The sequence below is a fragment of the Vidua macroura genome, chromosome Z (genome assembly GCF_024509145.1).
Source record: "Vidua macroura isolate BioBank_ID:100142 chromosome Z, ASM2450914v1, whole genome shotgun sequence".
NCBI lineage: Eukaryota > Metazoa > Chordata > Aves > Passeriformes > Viduidae > Vidua > Vidua macroura.
This window is the reverse complement of record NC_071611.1, coordinates 55,496,272-55,514,336: the sequence shown is the minus strand read 5'-3', so window position 1 is coordinate 55,514,336 and position 18,065 is coordinate 55,496,272. Positions and strand designations below refer to the sequence as shown.

The window sequence follows — 18,065 nt, the reverse complement described above, 5'->3', positions numbered from 1 at the left end:
ACCAAACCATTATTATGAGGAGCCTCTATGACATAATTCATCTGCAGCTGTGTGAAATAAGCTGATAAAAACTATTGCTTGCCTTCACTATTTGTAAAAACATTCAGTACCTAAATGTGCAGATAAAAGAAAATAGCTAAGGATATAATCTTGTTTTTAGAATGGTTTGGTACATGTGATGGAGGCAACAAAATAGAATGAAAATTTATGAATATCATAGGTAGAAAAAATGAGGTCAAGATAATTAAAAATCTCTCTGTCTTCCAAAGATAATCTAACTTGCCGCTCAGTGGCTGTCACAGTAATTTCAGGGTTCACCTATAGTGTGCGATGCGTATGAACTTAATTAAGTACTAAGAGGTAATGAATTGGAATTTTTTGCTTAGTACTATTTTTCTTCATAGCATGCAAACCCATAAATCGTACAAAGCTGTCAAAAGGAAATACCTACTCCACCAGTGATGTGGAGGAAAACAGATGCCACTTATTCAATAAACTAATATCCACACAGAAGAAAAATGTTGACTAGATACCTCAGAGTCAAAGTTGGTTTGAAAGTTTGTCAATACAGAATTTTATGGCTGTGAACTGAGGATGAAATTTAGCTGAACAAGTGAATTAAAATTTCAGGTACTCTGACTGGTGGCACAGTAAATATAATGGAACCATTATTTATGAATCAAAGCTGGTTTATTTGATAATTTTGATAGCCAGCAGGACAAAAGACAAAAGTCAAATTAATTCAATAAAAAAGGCTGCCCATATTTTGTCTCTTCTTCAGCTGTACAAATTTGAGGAGAGCAGCTGAATCCCTGAAAGGTCGTTCTAAAAGCAGCATTTAATTGTGAATTAGAGTTAACTAGCAAAAAAGTATTTGCTAGTCTGTGCATGTGTTTGTGTGCATGTCTATGTCTGCTTGTGTACTTTGTGTACTATCTACATGTACACATATGCGTGTGTAATTCTATGGGTATGGGGAGAATAAGTCTATTTTTCCAGAAGAAATGTCAAGCATGTCAGGGACTAAGTAGATTCCAAGCTAATATTAATAAAAATTAAAGAATTTATAATATTGTGAATGTGAACAAGCCCTTACAACACTATTCTTGATTTTATGCTTGCCTCAGCAGAAGCAAATGGCTTGCTAAGGAAGCTGTAGGACAAAACTAGTAATTTAGGTATCACAATGTAGAATATTGGTCCTGAAAGGTCTGCTCTCCTACACACCATGGACTTTTGTGTTTCTGGTATTAAAGCATCCTAAGCATACTGTAAGGCATAAAATGGTGCATCCTGGAAGAGTCTAGAGACTGGAAAAAGCATGTTGTGAGGCCCTCCACATACTTTTTCAGTGATTCATCCAATCAGGTGTGGCACCCAGATTTCATCCTTTGCTTGAACCAGTGTCTTCCTTTGTGAAGAAGGAAGTTGCAGATAATACAGTTAATACAAGAAGGGTGTCTCTTAATGGTACTATTCTTCACTCTAAGCGACAGCTAAATATTTATTTTGTCAGAGAAAGGAAATGAGGATAAGTGTCTTACCATTAGATCTTTCATTGTGGATGTGAGAGATTAATTTTTTTTTAGATTAATTTTATTCCTTTTTTATTTGTTTCCTCCTAAGCAGTTGTGTCAAATATTGTCTGAAACACAAACCGGATTTCTGGTCTTCACTCTTAAAAGTGAACATTCTCATTAGTAGGGTGCTGATTCATGGTGTCTTACCTCTCAGTCTCTCCTGTGCCTACCCAGCCAGCAGCTTCCTCAGGAAAGTCTGGAGCATTGTCAGCTCACAATACTCTAGGGCATAGTAGGAAATCATCTTGCTATGATTAAGGTTATTGCAATTCATTCCATGCTTAAAATTACCATAAATAACTTCCCTAGTATCTGGGTTATCATATCGTTGCTTTGAAACCATTACAATTTGAGCTTACATCACAGGAAACTTTTTGTCTTTTAGTGGGTACCAGTAATTTAGCGATACAGTGTCTAGAAAAAGTGAGTTTTGGTTTCTTAAACATTTTGCATTTTTATAGATGAAAAAATTTTACAGTGTTGTACAAAATTTCCAGGAGACACGCAAGTAAGGTATGATTTGTGAAAGAATATCTGCCTGCCAGCCCAAAGTACTGGATATAGCTCTCTGGTTTTTATTTTCTCAATGAAAATCTGCAGCACTGCTCCAGCTGATAAACAACTCCTCATTTATTGTCAGCAACTTGTGAGCACACCAGTCACTGTATTTTTGATGTGATTGAAACAGCAGGGCCTGTTGTCTCTAGGAAATAGACTTTAGTCTATCTGTTCTGGCTTAGTATTTGTTTTGCAACAGTGCTGTGCGGGGAAAACACCTTTGCATCTATATAGGAGACCAATTAATGGTCTGAAGTACAAGAAAAGCAGATTACTTGAAGCTTGAGAAATTCAAACAAAGATAGTACAAAAACTGAGATTAAGGAAACATCTAAACGAGAGCAGACATAAATAGGCCATAATACACATAATTCCATGAAGTAGCAAGAAATAAATGATCCTATTTATCTGGCAGATCACTTAATAAATAAAAATAATTTTAAAACTTTATGAATCCCAAATAAGAGAAATTATTAAAATCATCTGCTGTATTGTTGCTTTACTTCAAGATTAAGATTTTAATTTAAAATCCCTTTTAATTATTTACTGGTTAATTTATATACTTCTCCCTTTCTGCCAAAATTTTTTTAGCTTGTTACATTTTTTAGGGCTTCTCTTTGAAATTAATGGTAATTGGGGTTGAAGTGTATGTGGGAGGTGGAAATTTAAATTTGTAAAATCTTGAACTCGGGGACCTTCTGAGCCTTTAAGACTTACTTAAGCCTTGACCAGACAGAAGTAGTTTGAGAAGGTATTTCTGGAAGCAAGAGTTGAAAATCTATTTTTGTAGGGGTTTTTTGTGTTTTTTTTTTGTTTTTTTTTTTTTTGTTTTTTTTGTTTTTTTTTTTAATTATTATTATTATTATTATTTCCTCCCTTCTGCTGCAGAAATTCTCAACAATCCTCTTTGGAAGGCTCAGAAAGAGGGTAACTGAAACTCTATTACAATGAACAATTTTTATTTTGGTTTTTTTAACAGTAACCACTTTTCTGATAATGACACAGTCTTTTTTAATGACATCACTCTTCCATGTCACTATGATCACCAGATTCAGGATACATTGGTGTTGAGGCAAGGCAGAAGGCTTCAAGAGTTCTGTGTGGCATATTTTCAGGTACAACCTGTACATCAGTATGATATATATTCTCATTGATTGCCAGGTATTCAAGTTGAGAATCTGAGGGAAAGCACACTCCATAAATGTGCTTATGGATGACAGATTATGGATGTGAACTGGCACTCACAATTCTTCTTTACTCAAGACATTATACTCACATTTTGCAATATCACCTCAATATTAAATAGTAAGCATGTTTTGTTTTGTTTTTCTTAATAGGAAGTTGAAGTTACCAATTTAATAGATGTTTTTCTCTAATATCATGGCTTAGTCCATTTTGTGTTTATATTTTCTTTATAGGTTCTATGTCTTTGACCTTGGTGCTCCCCCCAAGTCCACAAATTGATTTGAACCTCTCCCAAACAGACTTCTAAAAAATATATGCTTTGAGCAAGTGTTGTCTATTTCTGTTTATTGAGTATTGCTCAGTTAAAGTAAACTTAATGCTGAATTTCATGCTGGTTCTTGCATGATCTTCTCATAAAGGTTTGCAAGTGCCCAGTACTCAGAGCTAATAATAATAACAGGTCTACAGAGCAGCAACTCTCCCTGACAGCTACAGAAGCTTGCAGATGCTTGAAGTGTTCTGGCTTTCTGCTTTGGCTAGTTTCTTCACAAGCATTTGTAACAGATGATTGCAGAACTCCCAGCGGGTCCAGCACTGCCATCCCTGCTGCTGCATGGTGCCTGAGGTACTTGGGAGAGCAGCTCTGCTGCCTAAGGGGAACACCAACAAAGCAGGGGATGTGGAGTCCAGATGCAGTGAAGGTAGCCACCCATGGCTCTGCTGATGCTAGGGATGTTTCTGTGTGCAAATTAGCAGTATCCTGAGGTGTCAATTTGTTCTCCAGCCTTAATTTAACTTGCTAGAAGAGGGCATTCCTCAAAAATACCTTCCTTTGAGAACAACTGTGACCTAACTCCTTTGACTGCAGCTGTGCTCTTAAAGCTGTGCATTGTATAAAGGCCAGATCCTGAAAGCTGATGCTGGCCCCCTTTCAACCTGCCTTGCTTGTTGGGTTCCTTGAAGAGGCTGTGGTAGGGCAGCCTTCACCCTATAACAATGAGAAATGCTGTCCTGGGTTCAAGGGAGCCCTGTGTCCCACTCTTTGAGACTGTGAGATCAATCACCTTTTCGAAGCCCAGGAACAAAGAGGAAGTCAGGCAAACTACCAGGACACCTGCATGGATGAATGGGGAACCCCTGGATGAATTAAAAGACAAAAAGAAAGCTTCCAGAGCATGCAAGCACAGACAGGTAGCCCAAGAGATATACAGAGCGATTGTCTAAGTAGTCAGGAATCCCTTTGGGAAAGCTGTGTCAATTCCTTTGGGAAAGCTGAAGTCCTGATAGGATTAAATGTGGGCAGGGACATCTAGGACAACAAAAACTTCTGTTGTTACATTAGTGATAAAAGGAAGACCAGGAAAAATGTGGGACCTCTCTAAAAGGAAGCAGGAGGCCTGGTGACCTATGACATGGAAAAGGCTGAGCTAGTCAATAACTTTACTGGCAAATGTTCCTGTCACATCACCAATGCCATGGAAGGCAAAGGCATGTGAGTGGGAGAATGTGGAACTGCCAGCTGCAGAAGATCAGACTGAAGACCATCTAAAGAACCTGAAGAGTTGTAAGCCCCTGGGGCCTGGTGAGAAGCATGTGCATATCCTGAGAGAAATGGTGGATGAAGTGGCAAAGCCACTATCTGTCATATTCGAGAGGTCATGGCAGTCTGGTGAAGTTCTGCTGATTCAAAAAGGGGTAACATAACCTCCACTGTTAAAAAGAAAGACCTGGAGAACTACAGGGCAGTCAGTATCACCTTGGAACTTGGCAAGAGCCCGGAGCAAATCCCCCTGGCAACTAGGTAAAGGCACATGGAAAATAGTGTGGTGACTGATGACAGCCAACACAATTTTACGAAGGGCAAATCATGCCTGAAAAAATTTGGTAGCCTTCTATAGGAGTGCTGTAGAATATTGGTGAATAAGGAATAGAGACTGAGGTCATCTACCTGGACCTGTGCAAAGTGTTTGCACAGCCATGCACAGCAGCCATGTCTCTGAAGTAAAGAGACCTGGATTTATTTGATGGTCAGATCTCTCAATGGATAAGGAATTGGCGGGAAAGTTGCATTCAAAAGAGTTGTGGTCAGTGCCTCAATCTCCAAGTGGAGACCAGGGATATTCCTTAGGGGCTGCTATTTGGGCTGATGCTATGTAGCACAGCAGTGTTTGTTGGTGACAGGGATAGTGAGCAACCTCAGCCTGATGACGCCAGACTGTGTGGGGCAAGTGACATGCTGGAAGGAAGGGATACCATCCAGAGTGACCTTGGCAGGTTGGAAAGGTGGGACTGTGTGAACATCATGAAGCCCAACAAGAGCAAGTGAAAGGTCTTAAATGTGGTTCAGGTCAATCGCAAGCACAAATACAGGCTGGGTAGAGAATGGATTGAGAACATTCCTGAGCAGAAGGACTTGGATGTTGGGGAATAAGAAGTTGGACATGAGCCAGATGTGCACTCGCAACCCAGAAAGCCAAGCATGTCCTGGGCTGGGTCAAAAGCAGCATGGGCAGGAAGTGATTCTCCCCATCTATTCGACTCTTGTAAAACCCACCTGGAACACTGCATCCAGCTCTGGGGATTCCAGCATTAGAAGGATGTGGATCTCCTAGAGAGAGTCCAGAGGACAACCCAAAGATAATCAGAGGCATGAAGACAGGTTGAGAGAATTTGGGCTGTTCAGTGTAGAGAAAAGAAGGGCTCAGGGACACCTCATATGAGCTTTCCAGTACACATAGGGGCTTGCAAGAAAGCTGGAGAGAGACTTTTTGTGAAGACATTTCATGATAGAAAAAAGGATAATGGCTTTAAACTAAAAGAGGGTAAATTTATATGGGATGTAAGAAAGAAATTCTTTAGCGTGAGGGTAATGAAACAGACTTGAAATTTTCACAAAGAAGCTGTTGATGCCCCATCCTGGGAATGATCAAGGCCACATAGGATGGAGCCTTGAGTGGAAGGTGTCCCTGCCCATAGCAAGGGGTTGGAAACAAGATGGTCTTTAAAGCCCCTTTCGACACAGACCATTCTATAGATCAATGATCATGTCAGTTTTTTACTTCTTAGCCGTCAACAGGGAGAAAAGCACTTTCAATCACATGCCAGTCTCCTTTCAACTGGTGCTTTTCTAGCTCTTTCTGAGGGAAAAGAATACAGCACTGCGCTATTTTGTCTCATTGGGCTGACAGAGTTTCAATGACAAAGTTACAAGTATTCAGGAACTCACTCTTACAATCAATTTCTCTTCTAAATTACACTAGAATTCCATATGCCCCTTGAAAAGAGCAAATTCACTTCTGATGAGGCCACACTAAAAACCTATTAAACATAAAGAAAATTGTTTGAAAATGCAGTGGAAAATAATGATTGGGTTTTCCAAGGTTCTAATAATTCAAAGAGTTAATAATTTATGATGTAGAAAATAAATTTATAACACTTAGATACACTTAGGAGTCAGGATTTGGAAAATACATTCTTTTGGCAGAGGAATAGTAAAAGACAAATAAAGTGATGCCAGTTTTGCTAAATGAAAATCTAGAAAGAATTATCTAAATGTACAGCTGTCTCTCAGTAGCTATTTCAGATGAAAGCATGTAGATTTTTGTATTCTCTTAATATGCTTTGTACATCTTAGGGGTTCTACATTCCCTGCCCAAAGCATGAGCTTTGGTGAGGTTCAGTAAGCCTTATAGGGACTTATAAGTCCCATACAGAATGTAGTTTGACCCTGAAAAATATCAGCTGCAAAAGTAAGAGAATTTTAAGACATGAAAAGATCTGACCAAAGAATGAAATCATTCAAGAGATTGTCCAGCTCAGAAAGCAAAATTTATTCCTAGTGTTTTCATTTTGAAATGTCTTGCACAACTTGGAAAAGCTCAAATTATAAATTACCACAAAATCTGAAAACTATTACATTAGAATTGCTCTCAGAATTTCAATTTAGATGGCCTGTGTTCCTATATGGGCCATCATATAGTCAGAGACTGTAGGATTAAGGTCTCTAGAAAAATCTGATGGATTCTAAATGTCAGTAAACCTAGACAGTTTATCAATGATGCATGGGATTAATAACAACAGTGTAATTTTTCCAACAGGAAAATTTTCTTCTGGGTAAGTAGATTTCCTTTCTTTAAGCTCAAAAAGAAAGATGTGGAGCTAAAAGTTCCCATGTAACTAGGTGTTTAATAAAAAAACATTAGAACTACTTTTGATGGCTGTTAGAACATCATTCTCATCTGCACATGGCTGTAATCAGTTTAGCTGCTCTTAACTGTAACTTAAAATTACAATCTGGTAAGATTTTGATTCACATGAATACTATGAAGCTCAAGAAAGTACAGTATATGTATTGATTATTCCAAGGAAATGAGTTTTTCTGAGCTAGGAGTGCATTCAGTCCAGCAGTGGATTTTTGAAGCACAGCCTATGAAGACCAACATTTCTGTCCCTTTGTCACTGTTCCTCCTTATCTGCAAAACTCTGTTATAGCGAGGTCACCATCTTAATTCCTTGTCCTATTGTCCCACTTTTGCAGACAAAAGTGATGGCAGAAGACATAACTGCTTCATCAAAGGCAAGCTTGCTCTGCCCATGTCAATGTACTCACTGAACCAAGCACTGCTCATGTTCAATCCTTCAGTGCCACTTTCATTTTTTTTGAAAAATAACATATTGATTTTATTTTCTTTCAAGAAAAAAAAATTCTGAGCACAGTAAAATTGTTACCAGAGAACAGAATGATAACTTTTGTACTTATTGAATGTAATTTTTTTTTGTTTTTTAAAAATATTAGTATCCAAAAGTTGTTGGAAGCTGGTATATTTAAATCTGCAATTGTGAAAATTAGAGAATTTTTAAGATGTTACAGTATTTGAATGTATTTTTAGGGCCTCTTTTTAAAATTAATTTCGTCTAGTGTGTGTCATTTATCTAAGCTTTAAAAAAATTACACATTTTAGCATTAATTGGCATTACCTGGATATAAACTGGATAAATGCATCCTCTGCAAAGAGAAGGGTAACTTTTTAAATAGCTTTTCTCCTAAGATGTGGATCAATCAGAAAAATGGAGTTGAAGTGATCTAACAATAAGTGATCTTTTACAGGGCTGATTTATTTGAGTGTAAGCCAGTGAAATATATTCTGAGTATTTTGTAAAGAAAACATTTATTTTGAACCAATGTACCCATATTGTTTGGCATCACAATGTTCACTTACATCTGGTTTGAAATTTTGACTGTTTACAGACAAGTTACAGTGTGAATTTTCACTGCATTAAATTAATCACATTGATTTGTTTATCAGTTTAAAAAATAAAAGGATTAATTGGTTTTATGCAGCATTGCATCATTTTTTGTGATTGCTGTTAAAAATAGATAACCAGAGGCTAATAGATGTTAATGGTCTTTTCCACTATTAAAAAAATCAATGTTTCTTGGATATGGAATATATTATTCCATATATATATTATTGCATTATTTTTCTTAAAAGTGATTACTGCATTTGCCAATTATTTCTTTTTTACCAGCTCTTGAAATTTCATACCAATTTTGATAAATGTTTTCTGTGCAAATTACCTTCGACTCCAAGAAAGGTGAAAACTGGACATGTTACTACTTGTCTTTCAGTAAGAGAAGCAGAAAAACACTTTCTCAGTTTTTTTTTTTTAGTATTATTTTGCCTATATCTGTGTATCTTTAAGGGCCACATAATCTGAAATACCTTTCCACAGCTTTCATATCTAACCTTCAAACTTGTTGGAGAGTAGTTAGATTTTCAAATGCGAGTAATTAAAATTTTAAGCTATTGAGTTATTGATGAATACTGAGCTATTAATCAAACTAAAAAATTCTACAATCAGGGTTCAGTGCTCTGAAGCACTGTAAAATAATAGTATTTGTGTTCAGTGATGCAAGTAGCCACAATTAAGCAGTTCACTTGACAAATGAGATAGTTCACTTTATTTTGCACTTAATTGAATTGTACATGCCTGGTCACCATTGTTTCTTTCCCTTTAGTTTTGGTTTCTAGCAATTTAAACATATACATTTATTACAGAGAGCACAATTCAGCTGTGTTGGCCATTGGCTCTGGAAACACAGACACCAAGAGTTAAAATGTTGTGTAGGGTAAAAATCATTATTATCCCTCCAGAAAAAAGATCTTAATTTTCTTAGCAAACAGTCTTATAAGCATTTAGGACTCTGCTACTACCTTAAAACAAATGTGAAATGGGGAAAAAGCCCTCGTACGATGTTGATATAAAGCCACTTTTACCAAAGAGAAATATATAGATGTGGTTTCTTGGCATTTTATTTTATTTAGCATTTCAGCAGACCAGTCTCACATTGCTGTCTTGTATCCTTTTTTTTTTTCCTATGTTTGCAGTCTGCTTTTTATGATTCTGAATTTGTAACATATCAGTTAGTTTTGTGTGTTTGTTTGTTATGTTTAACAAGATGTTGAACATCTGAGTTCTGCGTTTCCTTTCAAGATCCCCAAAATAGGCATTTTCAGTCTGGATGGGAGAAAAAATGTTGATAAAATGTAAAGATTTTCAACTGAAATAAGAAAACAGAAAGATAATTTTTATACAGTGGTCATTTTTTCCAAGTCTCTTATTGAAATAGGTGATCTCTAAAAACCTCTATGGAATACAGATAGGATGTACACATAACCTTCAGACACCCATTTGCAAGTAAGACTGTAGCTCACACCAACAGACACAGGATTTCATGAGTCCCTCAGCTCCAGTGTGTATGGATTTTTTTTTTTTTTTTTTTTGACTAAGGAGCACCATGTTGAGTTTGAGAGAACTAAGGCAGGCAGATGTGCAGTGCAGGCTCACTAGTTTGCTGATTTATGGTTTTTGGGTCCCATAGACTCTCATTTAATTCCTACCCAAAAATTCCACATTTGTTAAAGAGGTTGTGAAGTTTTGGGTTTGTGTTTTGCAAGAAAGACCCAGAGAAGTGCACCCACAGTTCTCTTTGGAAATTACTGGGAAGATCAGGAGCCCCCTCCCATGTTGTTTCCTGCTCATGCCAACAGAAAGCACTGATGGCATGCTGTTTCTCTTTCCCACTGCAGGCCCTACCAGTGTGGCCACTGCTCACAGTCTTTCTCCCAGCCCTCGGAGCTGAGGAACCACGTCGTGACGCACTCCAGTGACAGGCCTTTCAAGTGCGGCTACTGTGGGCGCGCCTTTGCTGGTGCCACAACGCTTAACAATCACATCCGGACACACACTGGAGAAAAGCCCTTCAAGTAAGTACTTGAAGCCAGCAGCTTTTGCCAGCTGAGATTAGGGAGGGAAATGCGTTGCTGCTGCTCACTAGCATCACCAGCACTTGGCAGCGGTTCCCTTGAAAGCCAAGATCAGACCATGTGGTAAAACAGCTAGTGGTGCTGTTAAAATCAGAATTTATATGGGTTTGATTTTGAGTTTCTTGAAAGCCTTGCACAATTTTCTGTTCTCTAATGATACCTTGACTGTTTTAATTAAGTGGCAAGCTACTTCCAGAGAACTACAGCTGAAAATATGATCAAGACTGAGACAGGCCATGCTGTAAGAACATTAATATGATTCTTTGATGTCTATATGCTGAGGTAGATGGAGCTTCACTTAAAAGCTAATTTGGCTCTAGTTATATATGGGGGAAAATATGCACCTTGTTTTAGTCTCATTGGATAGAAAATGTAACTCTGACTTATGGCATAAGTTTTGAAAGATCTTAGTAATAAATTGAAAGTGCTCAGCTGTCCAAGGTATAAGAAAAAAAAAAAAAAAGTCACCTTATAAAGATGATTTTACATTAAACAGACTACATCAATTTCTGAAGTTTTCAATTACTGATATTAAAGCAAAGTACATACCTGTCTGAGAAATCTTCCAGCAGTGCTCATGTCCAGCAATAGTTTAGCTGATCCAGGTTTATTTTACCTTCTGTTGTGCAAGACTGCCTACAAAACAGGAAGTGTTCTCCAAAGCAGAAGAAATATATCCCATACTTGTGTCTTTGTCTTGGCTGAACTGACAGGCTCAGAGTATTTACATGTGGTCACTGGAGCAATTCCACCTAATGTATTGATACCACTTCTTTTGGAAGTGGTATCAATTTTCCTGGATATTCCTAGGAGGAAGGGGAATAAGTGTAGAAGGTTTGTGTCTCTCCCAGTTCTCCAAGTACTATTGGTTCTCTTTCTACTTTTCTCTGTTTGTCTTTTTTTTTCTACTTTTGCCAGACTGTGCTTTTGATCTGGTTAATGTTAGAGAGCTCAGTCGTGGGGCCTGTCAGAGCCCCTCATAACAAACCCGACAGATACTGGTGAACTTTGCCTCCATGTAAGGTTGGAAGGAAGCACGGCCTCCATACATGTCTTTGCTGGGGACAAGGGGGCAGAGACAGGAACAAAATCCTGCATATCCAGCACAGAAGAACTTGCATAGCAGAAATCATGGCTAGGATAGCATGGAACATCTCAGAATATCTCAGTATCAACTCAGAAAATCTAGGTATCAACATCTCTTGAGCCAGTCTGTTGAAAATGCTCAGAGCCCACAGAAAGTGAGCCAAAAATGGTGTGAGCAATCAGATTGATTCTATCTAGTTGCTGTGTAAATAGATTTTAGTAATTAATGGAAGAGGTTTCCAGGTCAAAATGGAAAATAGATTTTGTTTAATGTTAAGGTGTTACGTATGTGTAACCTTGTTGACTCCACTTAATTTTTTTCCTTAACGTTCTCTTTTTGTCATATTTCCAATAGATCTGCTATTTTGCCCCATTTAGAGCAATTATTTTTCCCCTTTGGTTTACTAACTTTTTTACCCTTTTCCAAAATGGACTTGATTACAGCACAATTTCATTTGTAAAAGAGCTTAACGTATGTAATACAACCAATAAGAGGTCTGGGATTTGTTTTTTGGTTTGGTTTGGTTTTTATTTTGTTTTTTTGGGTTTTTTTTTGGGTTTTGGGGTGGGTTTTTTTTGTTATGCTTTGCCCTGCTCATGTGGAAGCATTTAAGTATTCCAGGATGTATCTGACTATTCCTTAAGTTGCAGGACAGCGCAACAACAACAACAAAAAAAGTATAATTTCTATATTTCTATAAGTTCTTTATGATGTATGGCATAATTTTAATTGTGCAAGGTGTTTCTTTAGTTTCTTCCTCAAGCACAAGAAACAGTAGTACCATTTTTTCTCTGGAAGGCTTGTTGAAGTATTTGCACTAAGCTGACTAGTAACTTCATGTGAAGCTAAAACTGGAGCTGCAGATCTTCCTATCCTTGCTAGTCAGATAAGAGGATACACAAGCCTTGATCCTGCAAGCTGTTCAAAAGGGCAGATTTGTCTCTTATGCAGGACTACTTGCATTTGAGAGAGGAGGGGCAGAAAACTTATCCAGAAATCAATCTATTATCTCTGCTGGAGGAAAAAGAAAGAGCTGCAGCTCATCTTGATGTCTCATCACTGTTTGGATCCTGCTTTGGAAAAGGGTTGCACAAGATCTGGTATTAAGAAAGTTTAGGAAAAAGCTCTCAACAAATTCTATTAAGCAAGAACCATAAATAGAACAAACAAAATTTCTGTCTCTTGATCATGCAATTTAGGTTTAAAATGTTTGTTTATGAAGGAATTTTGAGTGTACACTTACATAGAAAAAAAAAAAAAAAAAGACAGAAAAGCCCACTGAGATAGTGTTTCTGTACCTCAAAGAAGTTTGTATTTGTGATGATGTGCACACTTCTTTTAAGTAATATTTTTAATATTAGAAAGATTTGCCATGCATGGATAGTGATAAATTACTTAAATTCTAACTAAGTTATTTTAAAAATAACAGGTATAATTTTGAAGGTGCTTCTGCTGTGAATGCAATCTCATGATTTCTAATGCAGTAGGGCAGTGATGTTCATATGTGGTATACAGACAAATTACAGTCAGCATAGATTAAGTCAGCAATGTTAAACACTAAGTATGTTTGCATGCATATTATTTCCAGAAGCTGGTTTTAAAATGGTGAACATTGGTGATAATATTTTTAAAAATTTTTCAGATTAATTGTTTTATAAGGCAGTGTTTGGGATTGGTTAAAAAGCTTTTTCTGTGAGCGGGCATTTTCTTTGTAGGTCCTAGGTACATTTGGATGTATGGTGGAAGACTTTTCTATTTTCTTTTCATTAAGATAACAATGCTAAGTGAGGTTATCTGTAGTCAAAGCTTTAGCTGAATTTGACTTTTCATGTCATCACAAGCTATCAAGCCAGCCTCACCACTGTAAAGTTTTGTGTATTCTTATCTTACTGAAGTCTCCATTAGGGCTGCTAGTCTGGGAACAAAGGTCTCAAGTAAATTAAAATGCTGGAGAAAAAGGAAAATTATTTGCCACCTCTGTTCTCTTAATTTTTTTCTCCCCCCTCCCTGCTTCCATTTCAGCAAAATTAAAAAATAGTGAAGGGATTTGCCTACAGAATCAGGGTTATTTAAAGATTGAATATTTAGGAGTCAATCCAAAATAATTAAGAGGAAAGATTCTTCCAGCCTGCAACAGCTCACAATTTTTACATTGTTTCTTACTGAAATGCAAAACTGGGGAGCATTCATTTTAGGTTGAATATGTATTTTGTACCTGCAGTGACATCTCAGTGTTGTCAAGAGGGATTTTCTTTGGTTGATAGTTTTTCTTGATTTTTGATACCCTTCCAAAGGAGTTTAAAATGTAGTGTTAAATGTACTTGTTGAATGAAATCTTTAAATGTTTATTTTTAGAGTATCAAATTAATGTCTTTTTCTCTAAAGTAGACCCTCAGCATTTTCTGCACCCAAAGCCTTTCACAGAGGTTGACACAAAGGTACAAATTAAACCAATTCTCACTGTCAATGTTTTGAAAGCACTGTGAAGCAAACAAGCAGACCAGTAACAATGAGGGCTATCTCAACAAGATCAGAAACCTCAGTACTGTAGAAATATCCCAAAACTATTGGTGCACTTTTTGAGCTTAAGAACAATTCTGTTTACCCCCTCCACCCAAGCAAATCATACCAGGAAACCCTGTGGCAGAATGAAGCCTTGAGGCTGAGGTTGAATGCTATAGTACATTGTTCCTTACAATTACAGTGTACACATACATTGTAAAAGAAGGCAACATGGATCCAGTTTTCACTGATGGTATCTAATTATTTGAAATTGTTTTGGACCTATATGCCTCTGGGCCTGATTGCCCTAAGTGGAAATTAAATTGTATCTGAGTTAATAAGTGTCATTATTGCCAATACATGTATCTACAGTGCAGGCTTAGCCAAAATTTGATATGTCTAGCATTCAGGCTTGGGCTCAGCCCCATGGTTTCTTGGTGGTCACATGAGATATGGACTCTTTTTCCTTTCTGACAATTTTGACTACTGTTCAACTTTCCAACACAACACTAAACGTGTATGGGTTACAGTACAGAAACATGCACACAAAAACACACACATGCTTACCAATCTCATAGACAGAGCTTATGGGAGTGGTTATTCTGCTATGATGGGCTGGGAAAGAATGGTTAGTAGAGGGAGAGATTGCACAGAGTACATCACAATCCAGAAGAAAAATATTCCTTCTATTCTTCCCATTCCTACCTACTGTGAGACAGTAATGCTGACTGCTGTGACACTATTATCTTCACCTTTTCTATCAGTTTGTATCCAGCAACAACTTCTCTGGACCACACTGAAAAGAGGAATCAGGAGCCTTATACACATCTCTGCCCATAAGCCAGGTACTTATATACCCAAAATTATGGTCCTGAAAGCACCACCCACATAATTTGGAAGTACCTAGAAAATCCCAGGCAGCTTGGATAATATCTGAAGGTTATCCAGGTACAAGAGAAAGACAGGGGAATTAAGTGCCTTGTCAGAGGCTTTATTCTGACTTTTGCCCAAGGGCTATGCAAGTGCAGACATCACAGTTTGACCAGCAGCAATGCTTGGCAGCCGTGGCCTTACTATTCATAAAGGGTAGCTGCTCTCGTTTTAGCATCCTTCTTTCCTGTGCCTCGATGTTAGTGTATCAGCCTGTAGCAGGAAAGGTAGAGCACTTCTACAACAGAGGAATCTTGTGGATAAAGGATGGGAAGTTGTATTTTAAAGCAATATGGTAAACCTTGCTCTGAATTTTCACTAGCAATGCAAGGTGCTGAGTAAATGCCTGCCCAATTCTAGCCTCCCAGACAAGCTCCAGAAAGGGTAAGGAGGTCTGCCAGAGCAAATTATTTTAGTGAGTAACACTGCCTCTCGATGACTCTATAGCCTTTATCTAAGTCACTAATGGTGCCTAGGCATCCTGTTACCCTGTATTTCGTTTATTTGGCCAGGCTCTTGAAATTAGGGCTTGCCACACCTGCTTTTATAGGTTATGTTGCAACTGTATCACTTACAGCTTGGGTAGGCAAGGATCCAAGCCCCCTATTACTCATCAAGCAAAGTACTTGCCTTTGTAGACATCAAAATTACCAAACTATCAAGTTCAAGTAGACAGTAATATCTCATACAGACTAAGTTAACCCCCCAGCCTTAAAATTGATTATTATGCCTCTGTGATAGATATATATGTATGTATATAAAAATAATACAATAATTTGCAGGTTTGTCAGGCAATGAAAGGTAGTATATTTTGACACACTAATCCAGTAAGTAATCAGTTTTCTAATAAACAATCAGCAGTGCACTAATGTGTCATCAGCACTTCAGGAGTTCTGGAGAGTGGATGATCTGCACATAGACATTAATGAATACCCCAAAAATCATTAAGTAATCAATACTTCTGAGTTATTTTCATTGAGCTGATAGGTCTGATACATTAAAGCTGACATTTTACATTTGTCAAGATCACAGTGCAGTTTTTAACAGTGGCATAGGATGCTAAAAATATTCCATGAAAGACAATCAAGGAAATACAACTTAAAAGTGTTGACATTTTAGATTGGTACGGTAACCCGGATGAATGACTCTGTAATGTCTGTGCTAAATAGTGCTGAAGCAGAAATTTATCACCAAAAACTATTAATGTGAAGCATATCCACAGTTACACATGTGTGTAAATATCTTTTTTTAATGAGCAGATCACTGACAGTTCACTTTCTATCATTCACATCAGTGAAGAGAGAAATATTAAAATGAATTAGCTGAGTCCATTGTTTTTCTCACTACTCCTTTGAAGGTGAAGGATTCATTGCAGTGATACTTTTATGAAAATCTTTTTTAGAGATAAAACATCACATGGTACCATTAAACTGAAGATGGCTTTTGGAGCAAGCACCATACAAGAAGGATCCATCCATGTTTGTGACTCATCAAACCCCTCTCGAGTGTTCAGAATGCAAATCTAGAAGGCAGCATTTGGGAAATTAAATACAGTAGTTTGTCTTTAAGAGCAAGGATAAGGGATTAATTCCAAGGCAACAATAGCCCCTATTCTGTCCTCTCCAAAATTTAGTGGCTTTGTTCATTCATTCACACAGTATTTTTCTTGCAGATTATGGTTTTCTAAGAGAGAACAGGGTAGAAAGGGAAACAATATAAAAGCAAAGCAACACTGATCGCTGTTATGAGTTCTTGCTCAACCCACAGATATCTCAAATAGTGTGGATGTTTGCAGATAATTAAGCAACCACTATCTCTATGTGCCTTTTAAAAATGAATCTTACTACATGGTCAGATCAGATAAACAAATAGTTTTCTCTTGTTCTAGGACTGAATGATTACTGCTTTGTGATTTCTCATTCTCCAATAGGCAATTGTGGATTTTAAAAAAGCAGAAGGTGAAATTCTATTTGTCATCAATTTCTCTTAGGGGATACAGAGCAGAAAACTGCAGACAAGCTGCCTCTTTGATGGCTCACTCCTAAAAATCTCTTTTTGTTCTTTATCTATTTGAACTGACAGTGATCAGAGCTACAGCAGTACAGGCCTCTCTGGAGAAATCACCTTCCCCCTGTCTATTGACAGATTCCTCTGTTCTGAATCAGACAGGCCTTGTCCCATCATAGGCATCAAGGCCTTGGAAGTAGCCACCAATTAAACCTCTTGAGCCAGTAAAATCTGAAGGCACTTTTGAGTGTCTGTTCTGATTAGGCAGGATGAGACAAAGCCCATCACCCCCCCCCACCCAGAGCGGCTCCCTGGTCTCAATTTTCTCTCTTGCCTTCACCAGGTGCGAGAGGTGTGAGAGGAGCTTCACACAAGCCACCCAGCTGAGTCGACACCAGAGGATGCCCAATGAGTGCAAGCCAATAACAGAGAGCACAGAATCAATTGAAGTGGATTAACTGATTGACTGGTTGGAATTAAACTGCAAGGAAAGTCATGATTAAATGTCATGGACACTTAAGCAAAACCAAAGATTTCCTCTGAGCTACTTTCAATCAGTCCCAGAAAACCAAAAGCAGTAATAAAATAAGTAAGATGTTAAGCGATATTGATCCTGGCATGGAAGTGAGACCAGGAAAGAGATTATTTATTTATGACTAGGGATGAGTCTTATTTCAATTGACAAGTTACTTGGGACTGTTAACATTTCAAGTCCCTTCATGTATTGCTTTAATTCTAAAATCCTTTATAATTGTTATTTAATGCCAAAGTGAGGAATCTCAAGGGTTCTTCTGCTCATAGTTACGTCTGAGAATGCACATGGACTTGTTTATTGTTGCACCTTTTTTTGTAGCATGACTCAAAGGACTCAGATGTAATCTGTACATT

The 18,065-nt window shown here is 37.6% G+C and overlaps 1 protein-coding gene across 1 annotated transcript in view; it reads left to right on the top strand.

The window, feature by feature from the left end:
* PRDM6 (PR/SET domain 6) overlaps positions 1 to 17,831 on the top strand; it is a 73,870-nt gene extending 56,039 nt beyond the window's left edge. The window contains exons 6-7 of the mRNA XM_054003861.1: positions 10,415 to 10,591; positions 17,521 to 17,831. Of these exons, the coding sequence (XP_053859836.1) occupies positions 10,415 to 10,591; positions 17,521 to 17,635 (292 nt within the window). The 3' untranslated portion in view covers positions 17,636 to 17,831. The remainder of the gene's footprint in view (positions 1 to 10,414; positions 10,592 to 17,520) is intronic.
* Positions 17,832 to 18,065: the final 234 nt, after the last annotated feature.